This window comes from Cuculus canorus, chromosome 6, assembly GCF_017976375.1.
Source record: "Cuculus canorus isolate bCucCan1 chromosome 6, bCucCan1.pri, whole genome shotgun sequence".
Classification (NCBI taxonomy): Eukaryota; Metazoa; Chordata; class Aves; order Cuculiformes; family Cuculidae; genus Cuculus; species Cuculus canorus.
This window is the reverse complement of record NC_071406.1, coordinates 28,440,107-28,456,842: the sequence shown is the minus strand read 5'-3', so window position 1 is coordinate 28,456,842 and position 16,736 is coordinate 28,440,107. Positions and strand designations below refer to the sequence as shown.

The window sequence follows — 16,736 nt, the reverse complement described above, 5'->3', positions numbered from 1 at the left end:
GGGCGGCGCGGCGGGAGCGGGGCTGGCGGGGAGGCGGGCTACGCGAGCCCGGGGATCGGCGGGGGCGGTGTAGGCCGCAGCGGGGGGTGCGGGCTGCCGGGACCCGGGGTGGGGGGTCGAGGCTTTCGGGCAGCGATTGCGGCGCCGGAGGGGGGGGTGATGAAGCGGCGGCCCGGCGGGGGAGGCTCGGGGCGCGGCGCCTTCGCCCGGGAGGTGCCGAGAGGGGGAGGCGGAGGGGGGGGCGCGCTAGGCCTCGGCGCGGCGGGAGGCGATGGGGGTGCCGGGGCCTCCCCCATCCCGGCGCTTTATCGCCGAAATCACTTTTAATGAGCGGGGGGGAGGACCCGCGGCCTAGAAAGTTTAGCGTCGTTTTTAGGGCGCGGGGGCCCGTAGCGACACCCCCCCCACCCCCCGCCCGGGGCCGGGTTCGCTGGACAAGTTTATTGGGGAGGGGGCGGTGTTGGGGTGCGGGAGGATCAGAGCGGCCCTCATGCCCCTCAGTGCCCGAACGGGGGGGCCCGAGCCGCCCCCGCCCCGCCGAGTGCCCTCGCAGCCCCGGGCCCCGCGGGACACGGTGGGACGGAGCCCGGGGAGGGATCCCGTCATCGGGGACCCTCGGTGTCCCCTCGGTGTCCCCTCACTGTCCCCTCGCAGCCCCCTCGCTGCCCCACTGGGACATGGTGGGGGTGTTTGCCCCGGTGAGGAGCCGGTGCCCCTCGGGACCAAAAAAAAAAAAAAAAATGACAGGATCGTGGGGTTTTTTTTTGGTTTTTTTTTTTCCAGGGAAAGGAACGTCTGGTAGTTGTGAAGCGAGTCCCCTGGAAAAGCCACCAAGGCGCTTCACCCCGCACAGGTGAAACGGCTCTGGTTCCTATGCGGGAGGTGTCTGGTTGTGGTCTGATGTGCCTTACTGGGTCGTTTTAGCTCAAAATACTGATGGCTTTGTGCAGGTAACCTCCCCTGAGTTTTGGAAGTGACAGTGACGCTTGCCTTAAAGCCTTGTATTATGCTATCTGATTCAAATATGTAGATCTATAGTTAGTTCTAACTTTGTTACTTAACAGAGTACGATGAAGGTTTATTTTAAGGCTGTTCTCAATTTTTGAGGATGAGTAGACTTCAAAAGAAATGTGGCAAATTTAGGGCAAGGCATCACTCCACTGTAGGCGAGTGCCCTCTCCTATGGGCACCCCGGCACTGGCAGTGTTTCACAGCAGCACCCTACTGACCAGGTACCGCTGCTAATCCATGAACCCAAGTGCTTCTGTTTTGCATGAAGCTGTCACAAACTGGTGACATTTTCACAGCCATCTTCAGCCTTTTATGTGATTTATTTTGTAATATATACATGCATCAGACAAGTTTTATTAATTGTAAATCTAAATAATTAACAGAAAGCAACCTGAAATTTACTTAGTGGGAGTTATTTTGATGTTTCAATATTTTCATGGCGGTTGAATAAATGTATAAGTAGGGTCTGGTCCTACAGAGTTGCATGTACCGTGTTCTCACAATACAGCAAATCCTCAGGAGGTACAAATTTATTGTGATACCTTATTGAAAGAAACTTTGATAGCTTGTAACTGCTAAAAGGCTGCTCTGTGAGGAGCTCAACTGCTTTATTTTATTTATTGAGTATTCCCACTGAAGCAAGAATGATATTCCTGTATTGTGTGAAAATAAGCTTGTTTGTCTGTGGCATTGGGGCTAAAAACAAGACTAAAGTATTTTGTTTAACCTCGTCTGCAAGTGCAGGTTATGTGTTATTTGAATAAATGGAAGACTTGGACTCACAGCCTTTTTTTTATTAAAGTACAGACACAAGGTCTGCTGTGTTACATTTAGTTTCTGCCTTCTCTCAGGATCGTGTTTTCGATATTTTGAGATAACATTTTAAAGTGCATTTCTGCGATGGACTAAATGTTCCATTTGTTGCTGTATCTGAAGGCCGCTTTTCTGCAGCTCTGCTCACCCTGGCAAACCTTGGGCCTGTTCATAGACACATTGAAATCGGTGTGCTTCTGTGCAAGCGTGAGAGCCTGTGAGGCTGTGGTTGCAGGACTGGGGCCTGAGACCCTCTGCTCAAATAGAGAAATGCATGTTCAAAGACTTCCAAAGATACAGGGCCTGTCTTGAACCTTAGGTCAGGAATAGCCATGTTTAGGAAAGTTTATTGAAATCTATAAGAATGTGCTCTTTAGCGACAGTTTGGAATCTTCCTACTTAACATCTTTTCTCTTTAGAAATCCTTTGGCTTTTTCTAAAATTCCCAGTGTCTTAAATGTTTGTTGTTTTTCAGGCTTTGGGCTCTCTTCATCATGGTTTCTTTAAATTACTAATTACCAGATAAGTGAATCAGCTGAAATCAGAATTCCCGCTTAAGTTCATTTTTGTAGGAAAACAAAAAGAAGAACATATTCAATTTTGGAACAAAAAGTGTTATTTTCCCTCCTCCTTTTTATGTTTTCTGCTGTTGACTGAAACTTATTTATACGACTGTAAGTTCTCTAGCCATTACTATCATTAGGAATAATACTTAAATTTAATTTTGTATTTATTACATTATATTCTGAAGCATAGTCTATATTACCAGTATTGCCTAAAATATCCTGCTGCTTCTTTGTTAATAAATCGGACGACCTTAAGCAATATAAACTTTTTGCAGAGTTGAAGTAAAAAGCTATCTGAAAAGGCAGAATGAGGACAATGTTGCTGCTTCTATCCGCCCAGGTAGATTTTATCATATGAAAAAAGATAGTCTAGAATATACTTCCAAATGGTAACTAAAAATGTCCAGTAAGATCTTAGCTTATTAAGTACCTTGCTCTATCAGGGTACTTATGTGTGCGTGCAGTACCTTGACTTGTGTGGGGGTTTTCAGAGGTCTTCTTGAGTAAGGATTGTGCTCTAGTTAATAAAAGTGTTCCCTACAGGAACTCTTGTAGTTGACTTTGGTTGCTTCCCAGTGTTTTCTTTCTCAATTGGCATGCTTTTACTGACAAAACAACTCTAGTTTCCAGAATTACAGCAAACTTGGTTTGGTAGCTGAGTGAGTGTAACAGAGAATTGAGCAGTTAGATGACCAGAACTAAGCCAAAGTTACGGTTAGATCTCAAGATGGGGATGGAAGTTACAACTTTGTGGTGTTGATGTCAACCACAATTAGATGTGGTTCAGCTTTCCTTGATAGAAGAGAGCTCTTCACAGAGAGGTACTAGTTGCCTAACGTCTCTTACTATGAAATAGAAAAAAGGAATATTTTTGTTTTTACTAATACTGACTGAAGGGGTTTGCTGTAAGGTAGCTTTACATGACTGTCTCTTTGCAATGATTTTTATGGTCACTGTTCATCTCTTGAGTGGCGAAATTCTGTGTTGCCCAAACGTTTTAAAATCTGTGTATTCACTTTAATCTCAACCAAAGGGTAACACAAGGAATTGTTCATTCTTGGTCAAGTTGAAGAATCAACAAACCTAGTATTTATGCTGTTTGTGTTAGTGGAAAAGCCAAGGTTATTGCAGATCCATATTCCACTTCTGGCCATAAGCCGATGAATTTGGAAGCATATGTAGATAATTGTACCTTACCTGTGAGATGTCATGAACACACCAAGCAATTTAACATGAAATCTGCTCTGGTATTAGCAAATGCAAAACAACACGGTTAAGACCTGTTTAATTGTGGCTTTTGTTTGGATGCAATGCATGAAGCTCTGAGCTCAGTCCTCTTAATTATACATCTTTTAACCACCGACATATAACTGCCTTGCAATTTACAATGCATTTGGGGATTCCATTCCTAAAAGGGTATTACGTACATTGAATATCAAGTTCTGAGCATACGTTTAAGAATGTGTCCAACCAACATAATTTAAAATATTGTAATATTTTCAGCATGATGTTGTCTCGAAATTACCAATTGAGTTTAGGGTCTGTAATTCTTTGAGCTTTCTAGTAGTGACTAGGCCATTAAGCTTGCTGGAGACTACAGATGACGTCAGGTATTACATCAAATGTCTGTATGACATAAAGCTGATACTCAGTATGGTCTAGCAGAGATTTTCCCCTCTCAAAATGTGCTGCTACACTATTTCCCAGCCTCTCCAAGAACTGTTTAACTACTTGGGGAGAGGGTGTGTGGAGTGCAAAGCTACAGCTTTGCTGTCTTGGCGCTGATGTGTGCTGCAAGGGAACTGATTATGCCTGCTTGTGAGTACTAAAAGCAGTGGGAAGCTGGCTTTTTCCTCTGCTTGACAGCAAGTACTGATGGTTGTACAGGTATCTACCTGTGTGTATTTAAGTCTTTCATTTCTCTTTTTACAGTCTCTTTGCAGACCATCTTTGGTTGTCTTATGGACCACCAGTGGCTACACTCAACGGGACAAATAGCTGTGCTCTAAGTGATGGTATCATAGAGCACGGCTTTGCACTGTGTCCTGCCTGTCCTTTCTATAAAGTCTTGCTGGGATGCTAAGTTTGTTGCTCTGCACTTGTTTAGATAGGGCTTTTGCCAGGGGTAGGAGGCGTTTTTCCAGTCAATTGCTTAGGAATAAAAAATGTGTGAAAGGGAGAAATTAATGTGTTATCAAATTACAAATGTTAGTGATAACCTCATAAGAATGTAAGAAATATCTTGCTGGGTTGGATCAGGGGTCGATCCAGCCTAGTCTGTCTTGGGCAGTGGGACTAAGTGGTGCTATTTAGGAAGAGTGTGAAAGCCCATACACTTTTTAATGCTTTCTTCTCTTACTCCTCCAATATCCATATATGTTGAATGAGGAATGGTAGCAGGTACATTACTTATGTCCCCATTATCAATAGAACGTTTTATTGTCTTTTTGAACCTGATGATACTGTCAGCTTTCATAGCCACCTGTGAAGCAAGTTCCAGCAGCTCACTACCTGTGAGTAGTAAAAATGAAGTACTACTTCAATGAGTTTTGAGTCAGTCTCTTGCTAGCTTCATCAAGTACCCCTAGTTCTAATATTCTGTGATATGGTACACAGCTGTTATATGTTCACCTTATCCCCTGCCATGATTTTTTAAACTTCAATCATGTCTAAGGTCATTTGGCAATGGCACGTGTTTTTGAGTTCTCTTCTGTTCTTGTTCATGGACTTGTTACTTCTGACTAGCTCAAAATCTTTTATTTAGAAGCAGTTGTTTAAGGAAAATCCATCTTCCTTGAGAAGCAGTTTTCTCATTCATGGGTTGTGGCTAAAGCCAGTTTGAGAATATGCAGGCATAAATTATGTTTCTGGTGAATGTTTCTACAGCCTCAGTTTAGACTATAAATGCAAAACCCACAACAGCTTTCAGAAAGTTTTGTACCCTGATATTTTTGCAGTGAAGTACAGCTGCTTAAGCGTTTGATTTTTCCAGGGGAAGTCCATGTTTCCGTCATCCTTATGAATCCTGTAGGACAAAAATAATTTCTTCCCCACCCACTATTTAGCTAAGTGTAGTTTCAGTTCTCTTCAGTTAAGCTACATGTGCCTATTCCATGCTTGTGCTACTTTTTGTGTAGCAGCAAAAGGCTCTGTTAAGAACTCCTGCATATTTTCTGCAAAATAAAGTACTGCATCAATTTAAATCAGAATCAGTAGATTCAAAAGTCTTTGCTATTTATATACATATATGGTATGCTATGGAAAAAAAAAGATCTGTTTTTAGGTAAACTACAATTTCAGTCTCTAATCCTGGCAGTGTATAAACATAATGCCATTGTCTTTTGGGGAATCTGTGTGGGAATCTACCAATAAAGATGTAATTGCAAGTCTGAGAAAATTGCTGTAGAGTTTTTTTAATATAACATAGCTGCTAGGTATATTAGCTGTCTTTTTGTTCTTTAGACTATAGTTGCACTAATTGATTCCTATCAGACTTTTTAACACAGTTCGTGTTTGCATGAACTTCTCTTAGTGTATATATAGACCCAAAAATTCATGTTCAAGCTCGTTGTTTCCCCTGAAAATTATTGTTAGTATTTTTGCTTAAATATTTCATGTGGCATTGCACTTATGACCTGTATCTTTTAGACAAGTGAGAAGTAAAATACTATGCCTGCCTTAACACAGTCAAGTTAAATGCAAAAATAAGTCTTAATTATGAGTTAAATCCAAAAATAAGACTAGGGGCACAAGAATAAATCCAGGATTATGGTGACTGGGAGCTCCAGAGCACTTTCTTTGCAGAAGCTTAACGGAGGCAAACCAGGTATGCATTTCTTGCTGTTTACTTTGGAAGTGTTCTGAGGAACTCTTTTTCTTTGGTCTGTTCCTTGATAACCTTCAGAAAAGAAATGTTGCTGGTTTGTGCAAAAGAAAAGGTCATTGATCCACCTAAAATTCTGCAGAGCATGATACTAGTACCTTAAAAGAAGGTGGTAGATAAGACAGAAATGGAGAACAGCATGTGGGTCACCCCAACTGCAAGATACACTTATTCTTTGAAGTTTTTCGTCCTGTCCAGCATGCCACCAAATACAGGCTTTGGTTAACTGTCAACAGAAGGAAACTTAAGAGCAAAGGGCTTTCTGTCAGCTTCATTGTGTGTTTGATATACAATTAGTTAAAATTAATTTGTTTACTTTTACTGCAATAGTAATCGAAGAGGCTGTCTCTCAAACATATGGGACCCAAACTCCAGTCACAACTGTCATATTGGGTGTGTTAACGTGGGATTTATTTTTTTCTTTCATGTTGCTGCTGGATAATACTGAAGCCTGTGTCAGTACCTGTTTTAACAAAGGTGTCTGACAGCGTAACTTGGTTCTTTGCATGCTAAAGAAGAGAGAGTTCCCTCTTCCCAGTCTGTGTTTTTGAAGAGCAGAGTCAACAAAGAACTTTTATGTTCTTAGGACTGATGTGCGGTGAAGGATTGTACTCCAGTGATTAGTTTCACGTGTATGTAGTGTGTGCTTCATATTTTAATGTGCTTCCATGCATTGAGAGGAGTTGGGAAAGGTGATTGGAACTGGATTAGATGTCTGTGCTTGTGCTGTGGCTGTCTGGCATAAACAAAGCACCAGGCCTCTTCTGCTAGGGGTGTGTGCTTGCTTGTATGCATGGAGTGGGAACTGTGTATAAAGAACAAATATGAAATTATCCTTATTAGTGTCAAGTGATAAGTTAGGTCACTTGTGCTAGTTACATTTTGTAGTGCATCTCCGTTCTGTGCTATGTATTCTGCACGTGTGCATATACAACTGTTTGAAGAATTTTAAGTGTTTTTAAGTTTTTGTTAATCTTCTGTCCTTCTGCTTCCGTAGCTAGATATATGCTAGTGAAAGGCCTGGTTTGTGCAGTTCACTGTTAAAGGTGTGACAGGGTGTTCAGTTTTGCCCCAGTGACTCAAAAGTTCCTTTTCTAGATGCCCCAGTGCTATAGTGCTTGTCATTTTCTCAAGGTGCTTTTATAGAATGGAAAGTGAAGGCTTGTACCTTCCCAAGAGAAAACTTTCCTGCAAAGGCTGTGTAGGCTTCCTTCTTGCAATCATGTTTTTGCCATTCCAGGCCTTGGCAACAAGGAAGTTGATTAAGGTGTTAATTTGTACATTTGTCATGTGCCTCTAATTTATTACATATTTCCTGGATATCACCTCTATATATATGTTCCTTTGCTTGGTATATAACATATGAAACTGAACTGAGTACTGAATATACCACGTTCAAAATAGTTTATTTTGGTGCTTCAGGATGACCTTTCTGAATAAAATCTGCCTTTGGCAGGCTAATTTGAGTGTAGCAGAGTAGCTGCAGAATATATGGACTGTTAATTTTATTTGAAGCTACTTTGGGGTCAGGTCTTTTTTTTTGTTTTGTTTTGTTTGTTAGTTTTTTTTCAAGATGATTGCAAAAGACTCCAAGACTCCATAGCGATGGGAAATGAATTTGCACCATAGGAGTCTATTTTAGAGGGGAAAAAAAAAAACCCAGCCTCTTGCTGAAATGACATTTCAGCTCTCCTAGTATTGATGGGATTACTGTCTCTGACATTATTTATGCTCACGTTTACCTGAAAGAAGTACGATAAATTAGGAAGAGCTCTGAAGAACTGTGATGGCCCCAGGAAGGACTGCATGTTAATGCTTGCAGAAGCTAGGGGCAGCTACAAGATTTGACAACTGTTCATCAGGTGTGGTAAAGAAAGCTTCTCTTTTTTTTTTTCTGAGGAAAAAAAAAGTTTTCTTGCACTGCCTGATGAAATTAAAATTTTGCAGAGCAAGAATAGCTGACAGTGGTTTTGTAAGCAAAGATACTTCAAGTAAAACCTGTGCAATCAAATGGGTTAATCATCATTCAGCTTGATTCTTGAAAGCAAATGATCTAATCTGACACTTAACCTTTTTCAGCTTGTAGCTCTTAATCACTTTCTGGTAGATGAGTGGAGTTCTGTTTAATAGGTTTAAGTGTGGTGGCAGTAGATTTTTTTTTTCCCCCAATAATTTCCTTTCGTGGTTTCCAAAGATCTGTGACCACTGATTGAAAAGTATTATGCTAGTGGATTTGGGATGTCAGATGCTAGCTGAACCACAGGTTTCGTGGCTACATCTGGCTACTTATTAAGCAGTAATAATATCTGTTTTATTCTGACTGACTTTGACCTTTTTAATGTTTTCCTTAGACAATCTGCTTCATCTTGATTCGTCATCATTCCAAGATAGTGGTGTCCTTGGGGCTCTCTCTTAACATTGATATGGTACAGAAGATTTAAAATCAGGTATTGTTTTGGATCTCTCTTCCCTGCCAAAATGAAACACACAACTTACAACTGAATGCATCTTTTTTTTTTTAATCTTGTGTGATTTGTCTTAATATTTTGGTTCTTTCAGCTGATGTTCACAAGGAATAGAGTCACGTGATGTATGAAGGCAAACACATACACTTCTCTGAGGTTGACAATAAGCCCTTGTGCTCATATAGCCCCAAACTGTGCAAGCAGAGGCGACTTAACGGCTACGCCTTCTGTATCAGACACGTTCTGGAGGACAAGACTGCCCCCTTCAAGCAATGTGAATATGTGGCCAAGTATAACAGCCAACGCTGCACCAACCCCATCCCCAAATCTGAGGACCGTAGGTGAGTTGTGGCTACCCATCTGCAACGTGAGAAGTGGCTGGGACATAGGCATGAGTTTTCTTTTAAGAGTCTGCCTGGTTTCAGTATGAGGGAGGAACTGGCCCGAGTGGTTTGAATTCCAGGATGTTCCTTTGAGAGTTTTGTTTTAAGACCAGAAAACTTTATTTTATTTTCTGTGGGAGTCAAGTACTTTCAAAGAGGGCAGTAACTTACTCCCAAGGATGTTTTCAGGAGAGTTCATTGGTTTTCTCACATTCACTGTAAACTGTGGATCAAACCTTCTACAGAATACCTCCTGTTCTAATTAATGTGCTTTGTCACTCACAGTACATGCTCTTGAAAAGTCCCGCTTGTTTGGCCAGCTGTGCCAAGAGTATGCTTCCATCTGCTTTTTCAGGACTAACAGTTTAAAATGCTTACCTTCTGGGCTTAAGGAGCAGTGACACTTAGGGATGAATCCAGAATTACAGTTCACTGTAATTGTGTTACTGGCAAGTGTGTGTTGCTGGATATTACTTGATAACAGATGAGCCAGCTGGGAAAGTGCTGTCCACTCACTTTGTTCTTTACTTCCCCCCCTTCTCCCTCTCTCTACCCAAATGAAGATGCATAAGGTGCCCAGGTGCTAAATGCCTTGCAAGAGACAGTGCTGGAAATTGTTAGAAAGCTGGGAGTTCAAACCAGATTTTCTGAATTGCAGCCCATGCTGTACCCACAAGGATGTTCTTCCTTGCTCTTTAAGGCTTCCTGAACACCAATCTAATTGTTGCTTGGGCTGAAGTAGCAGGATTTGTGTAATCTTGGCCGCAGGGTATATATGACTTTGATTTCTCAGAGTCGTTGTTGCTGGTTTTGCCAGTAACACAATATTTAATTAATCTGTCTATTAAATATCTGATGTTTGTTCTGTTAGAAACATTTTTTTAACTTAAAATATAAACAAATATGCCAAAAAAGAATCAAACCACTATTCACTGACCTTTCATGTTATTAGCTACCATTCGCTAACCTTTTGTATTATTAGCAGTGTTCCCACTGCGCCCTACATATAACTTCCTTCTCAGCTCACAGCTCCCTCTCTTGTCTGAAACAACAGTTGGACTGTGCTCTAAATTAACTTGCACTTCACCTGCCATTTCAGTTGAGGAGACTGATGAAGTGAGAAAAAACCATGAATGTTTGTCAAAAGCTGTAAGGCAAATGCTCAAATGGCACAAGATGAATAACTTTAAGCTGTAATTTGACAGTCAGTGACTGTTTCTTTGCTGCTGTACAATTGAGTCTCTTCAGAAATAAGGTTTCAAAAATGATCATGAAAACCGTTAGCGCAAATGGTATGCTGTAATTTCAGATGTGAGAGCTGACTGAGCCAGGGTTGCTGTTTACTGGGGTCATGCTTAGAAACAATCGAAGTAATAGTGCTTAATGACGCTTTTTTAGGTCTCATACGTTCCCATGGTATTTGAGATTTTTCTTTACACCTTGAATTGAGTTCACACTTTGTTCTTTTTGATTTTTCTCAAGTTAAAGTGAAGTGTGGTCATGACATCTGGTGTATGTTATATTAGAATAATTCAGTTGCATGTCGAGTGTCACATTACAGTGCTTGAAGAGGACAGCAGGTGTCTGAAGGAGAAAATAAACTTTTAATTTTAAATGAGAGGATGTGATAGTTTGAAAGAATATTTTAAAAGGCTGCTTCTTGGGGCATAGTTTTATTTTAACAATAAAATTTAATAGATGTTAGTGATGAGACTGTGCCTGCTCTAAACATTTTTTTTTTTTTTTGGCAGGCAAACCTGTATCTGTTTCTTAGGCGATTTTTTTCACACTCTGTTCGATATAAAGATGTTTGCTACGTCTGAGTTCTTTGCTTGTAGCTTCTAATTTTCAGTGTACAAAATTGCTGTCAGATGGTCATTTTGTCACAGTTTTAGACATGTAACTGTACATGATCAGAAGCAGGCTGCATGGTGCTCTGACAGCTATCTTCTTATATACTTTTGAAGATAATAAAAAAACCCCATGTCTTAACAGGATCCGTACACTATATGCCAAAACCTTCATAGTCTGCCCACAGATAATTAAAAACAATTATCACTTGACCCCAGACAAATGAGATGCTACCAGCCACAAAAATGTTTAATATGCTGCCATAACATTAAGGTTCTTATTAACCATTAACATTCTATAAATTAAATCTATTAATAGTACATGACTTCATCGCCTTATTTGAAGTCTAGTTTCTCTGTTCACTATCTTGTTCTTCAAAGAATATATACAGGATGGTGCAGACATAGGTTCTGTATCTGTATTTCCTTTGAATACAACTCCAATTCTTTCTTGTCGACACGTATATATGAAGTTCAACTTAATTTTTAAGTATAGAGTTATTACAACCTGGCTGAGGTAAACACTGCTTTATCTCTAATTCTCCTCTTTCAAGACTGTCTATAAATATTTTGTTGGTAAGCAAGATACTCTCCAGTTTAGCTGGATCTCCCTTTAAATAAGGGACAGAACTCAATACCAGTCTGAGATGTACTGAGAAGTAGAATGCAGTTATAGGTGGAAAACCTTGCTGTTTGGACTTTTACCCACCCAGCGATGTGGGAAACTGTGCAGCTGAAGCCTTCAGAGCCCATCATCACCTTTTATGTGCTTCATGATAGTGATTATTTCAATGAATATCAACCCACCATTCTTACCTTACGCACTGCTTGCATTTGACCTCACCTGCACCAGAAAAAGTGCCTTTGGCACCAAGTAAGGAGGAGGGAAAAAGGTATATTGGGTAATCAATGTGATGCTGTCAGCTGGGAATAACTGACAGATAGGTTATAGACATGAGAAATAGTATCACTAAGACAGGCATCTCAGAACTGGCTCTTGTAGGGCCAGCTTGGCCCTAACACATTTCATGCTTGGAGCTACATGAAAGGTATTGTGCTCCTTGCAGGTACTATTCCAGTATTATCGGTAATGTCTTCTATGGAGCATGAACTACTAATGCCTTCCCTGGCATTACCTCTACTACAAAGAGTTTATTGCCTCAACTCTAGTGTTTATAGACTGATTCCAGCAGAGTCAGTTAACATCTGCACCAGGCTCTGTGGCAATGTGTAAAGTCAGAGCCAGTTTGGGCCGGAGCCAACTAGAAAGCTATCCTGAAACCTGGAGGATGGGAAAGTGGGTCTGTGTGCCTGCCTGCTCTGCATGGGACCAGCTAGGGCCTGGCAAGGCTGAAGTTGAGTCAGTGTTAATAAATTATGACTAACTAAAACTGCCTGCTTGTAGTCTTCTCTACCCAAAGAAGACTTTAAGTGTTCTTCCTAGCTGCTGCTTGCTCCTCCTTTTAGTTCAGCCGGCAAGGTGTATCAGCCTTGGTTATGCTGAAAGACAGCTGGTAGAGCCTAAAGTACTGAGCCAAGTCAATGTGCATTGGAGCCTGCAAGTGCACATGATCTATGTTTTCCTGATGTCGTAGCCTGGCACCTGTGTGTTTGTGTGTAGAGGTGATGCCTGCATAAGGTATTGTTGGCTTTCAGTTGTGCAATATGGCCAGCTGCAAGAGCCAGAGCTTTATTCTCTGCCATATAAAAATGATGCTGTTGGAGTTAAATGAACAAGCAAAACCCTTAATAGCCTAAAACCCAGAGAATGTTAGCGAGCTAATTACCTTTTCATAGATTTATTCACATTTTCTATTTTTGATTTCTCTTTGGTTTTCACAATGAAATCAAAGTAGCCAGTTTTACCTCCTCACTCCTGCACAAGCACAGGATGGTGATATTTAATTCAGAACAATCTGAAGGAAGCATTCAAATTGAGCAAAACTCTCTTTTTATTAGAATAAGAGGGGGAAAAATTCCATTGTGTTTCTCTTGTCTGTTTATTGTTTTTTCTTCTGTCATATTGTAAGTGATGTTGTAACTGATCTCATCGGTCTTGTTTGAAGAAAGCAGTTAAAAAGTGCTTAGTTTTAATTATGGCAATAGTACTGTTGACTTTAAGAGAAGCTTTATTGACCTTTCATTATATGTTTCTTTTTAGAAGTGCATGTCTCAGTATGAATTTACAGTATTCCAGCATATTCTAATATGGACTCCACACATTTGCTGGCTTTCAGCTTGCCTCACTTAGATTTATTTATTACTTACAACTTAATGTAATAATTTGGACAATAATAAGTTGCAGTACTTTTTAGCCTTTTCTGGTTTTTGAATCCTTACAGGTGTGGATCCTTCAAGAAATTACGTGTATGGAGATGGTTAAAGAGCATATGTGGATTCACTTTTTCTTCTTTACCTTTATGGACCCTTTAGAAGCAGTTTACGTGTTGCTTCTTTAGAGGTGGAACAGAAAGTTTAGGAAAATAACTAAACTGAATTGTTAAACTTTTTGGGGGGGGGGGTTGTTTGGTCTTTTCTGTTATTTTTTCTCCATGAAGACCAAGAATAATTTTGTTTTCATCTGTTTGTTCAAGAAAGCATACTTTACTCAGCTTCATACTGATCAGATTTCATACCTTCATGGTGAATTTCCTTATCTTGTCCTTATTCATATCCATGAATACCTTCATGGACATGTCTTTAGCTTGTTCATTAATACCTTGATGTAGACATCACTTTTTCCTCGCATCTTTGTTTTCATCTTAACCTGCAGGTTATAGATGGGATCCTGCAAGGGCAGGTGTTTGATTGCTGGTGGCTTTCTACAGAGGTGGGAGGCCTACCTGTGTGAAACAGGAAAAGGAACAGATCATGGTTCCTACATTTCTATCGCCTGCTTATTTTAATCAGACAAAGATAATTATTTACTTCTTAATATGTTATCTGTGGCGATAAATTGTGACTCTTCTTTTAATTTTTATGATGAACTTTTAAAGACTTTTTTCCTTTTTCTAAATTTTATTACATAACATGACTTTAAAAGCTTCTTCATTTTAGGAGAGCTTAAAATCCATGTTTGTGTGTTGTATGTATACATATTCCTGGCATTGTATAGAAGTTTTCTATCAGCAGATAATTTCTTTTAAACTAGATTTTTGTTTGAAGAACTCACATTTTCTGGCTGCAAATTCCATCACATTAAACTACTGAAACAGAACTGAAGTACTTGTGCTACTTGTTTATTAAGTGCAAATAGTGGCCCTTTTCAGCAGGTATCTCTAGTGAGACTGTCCATATAAGAAACTGCTCCCTGCTACAGTGGGATTAACAAGAATAATGTGTGTGTTCATGAGAATGTTAACTGCTTCCAGTGAAAGGGCAGCCGAAAGAAAGGAATTAGTCTTCAGTGTACTTTTTCTTGGGAGTTTTTTGAATGATCCGAGTTAGTGGCTTGAATTCACTGTTTTATGTATCAGACAGTCCATTTTTTGTTTGCTTGCTTTGTTTTGTTAGTATTTACCCTATCAGAGAGTAAATATTTTGAATGGTTGTGTTTGAATCTTCTAAGAATAATGAATGAAGACTTTATTATGAATAATGAAGACTTAGCATTATGAATTGTCACTTGTATAAGTTTTTGTTTTCTGTTATGCCTTGGGAACACCACAGTCATCTGTTCCACTAGAAGCAGTTGTGTACATTTTTTATAAAACCTCTTGTCTTTTGATCTAAATGCACTTGAGGTATGGGTGTGTGTGAATTTCCCTTTAATGATGTCCGTTTCCTTCAGATTTTACTTAGAAGAGCTTAATAGCTGACTGTTTTTACTTTTCAAAGGTACTGCAACAGCCACCTGCAGGTACTTGGCTTTATACCGAAAAAGGAGAGGAAGAAAAAGAATGATCCCATAGAGGAGGTAAAGGTCAGGCATCAGATGGATGCCATGGCCTTCAGTCTGACAGTGCCCAGCCTCGCCTTGAAGATGCCCAATGGACTGGATGGGATGTCCCTCTCCCCTCCAGGGGCTAGGCTTCCTCTCCACTATCTGGAGGCAGAGTTAGAAGACCCCTTTGCTTTCAACGAGGAGGATGATGACCTAAAGAAAGGGGCAACAGTGAGGAAAAAGTTGCAGAGCAAGTTGGCTCAAAACCGGCAGCGCCAGAGAGAGACAGAGATTTTAAAAGTTCGCCAAGAGCACTTTAGCCCCCTTCCTGCACCTTTGCAGCAGCAGCCTCTGCAGCAGCAGCACTCCCATCTGCCACCTTCATCAGCTTCGTTAAAGCCGACAGGGCTACCGCAGGGCATAGTCTGCAAGTCACCTCAACCTCCGAACACCAGCCTACGAATGCAGGGAGTGGCACCAACCACACACACTATAGCACAAGCCCGGCAGTTGTCAAACAAGAGACCTCTGCCTCTCCTGCCACCCTCTAGGGCTCCTGTCACGGACCCTCCAAGGACTGATCGGGTCCTCATGAAAGCCACAGCCTTCTCTCCACACTCGTCCTGCATGAGCCGGCTACAGAGACTGGTGAAACTGTGCACTCGAAAACAGCAGCTGGACACTGATCTGTTTCCACATTTAGGTGGGTAGATAATAGATGCGCTGCCTGCTTGTTTTTTAACCTCAAACCAAAAGACAAAAGGGGAATGTCTTCCTAGCCCTGTGCTGTGTTTGTGTGTGGTCCTTACAAAATGACCCTGAACTAGATAATCTCTTGGTGTTTTCTTTAGCCCTGTTCTGTACGAAGGGAATGCCTGGACCCATTTTAGGTGGTTTATGGCATTTTGGTTGTTAATTCTTTTTAATGTCCTGTTAACGATTTGAGAAATGAACCTGAGATGTAGAAAGCATTGCTTGGATGATACAGGCATCATACAGAAGGTTTGCAACTTGAGTAGTAAAGGTATCATTAGCTGTACCTACATGAGTGGTCAAGGTGAAATTGAATGTTGAATATGTGACAAGTACACATTATAAAATGAGTGCAAGTAGAAGTTTGGAGATTTGGCCCTTTGTTCTGTGCAGATCCAGATTTCCAGTTGGCTTGACAGGGAAAATTGGAACATAAGGGAATTTTTCTTGACTGGACCTATTCTAGGCTTATACAGAATGTGGATGAACAAAAGCAGGAAGGCAGCACCGTTAGAAGGTAATTGGAGGGATGGAGCTTTGTCTGCATGATAGTGCAGGAATAGTCTCCTCCTTACTTATTATCTAGAAACTATAAGAGTCAACCACTGCTTGTGAAAATGTAAGTAAATGTACCCAACTCTACTGCTATGCTGTGTGCTCTATAAAGCTTTAAAAAGAGTGCTGACTTTGTGCTTTATTTGTCTGGTTACGAATACAGGCCTAGGTACACCTAGCTGTCCTTGTTGTCGCCCTCACCATCCCAAGTTATCTCCTTTTCTGCTTAGTTTTATATTGTACTTTTCTAACCAGTAAAATACTGACAGGGAAAAGGGGATTCCATGTGCAATATTAGAGCAGGAATTTTTTTTTTAAAAAAAAAGACTTCAAATAAATCTGGACCTTCCTCATATAACATTGTATTTAATTGCAAACATCTGTAATTTTTGCTATTTCAATTAACCTTTTTTTTAATTTGCTGTTAAGATCTGCCCTTTGGCACTCATGGGATAGCTTGGCTATTTGTTCAGAACATAATTAGCATCCCATAGAATATCTCCAAAGGACAGTCTTCTTCAGAAAAATGCTTTGATGGTCCTACATATAATGCAGGTCTTTTGAGGAATGGCCT

The 16,736-nt window shown here is 40.6% G+C and overlaps 1 protein-coding gene across 4 annotated transcripts in view; it reads left to right on the top strand.

Moving 5' to 3' along the window:
- INO80D (INO80 complex subunit D) overlaps positions 1 to 16,736 on the top strand; it is a 55,749-nt gene that overhangs the window by 9,505 nt on the left and 29,508 nt on the right. For 3 of the 4 annotated variants that reach the window (XR_008450448.1, XM_054070267.1, XM_054070269.1), the window contains exons 2-5: positions 784 to 853; positions 8,625 to 8,720; positions 8,833 to 9,079; positions 14,809 to 15,557. Coding sequence is in view for 3 of the 4 variants with exons in the window: in XM_054070267.1 (XP_053926242.1) it covers positions 8,862 to 9,079; positions 14,809 to 15,557 (967 nt within the window). In the remaining variant the exon portion in view is untranslated. Of the gene's footprint in view, positions 1 to 783; positions 951 to 8,624; positions 8,721 to 8,832; positions 9,080 to 14,808; positions 15,558 to 16,736 lie in introns of all 4 variants that reach the window. The other variant, XM_054070268.1, reaches the window with a different exon arrangement.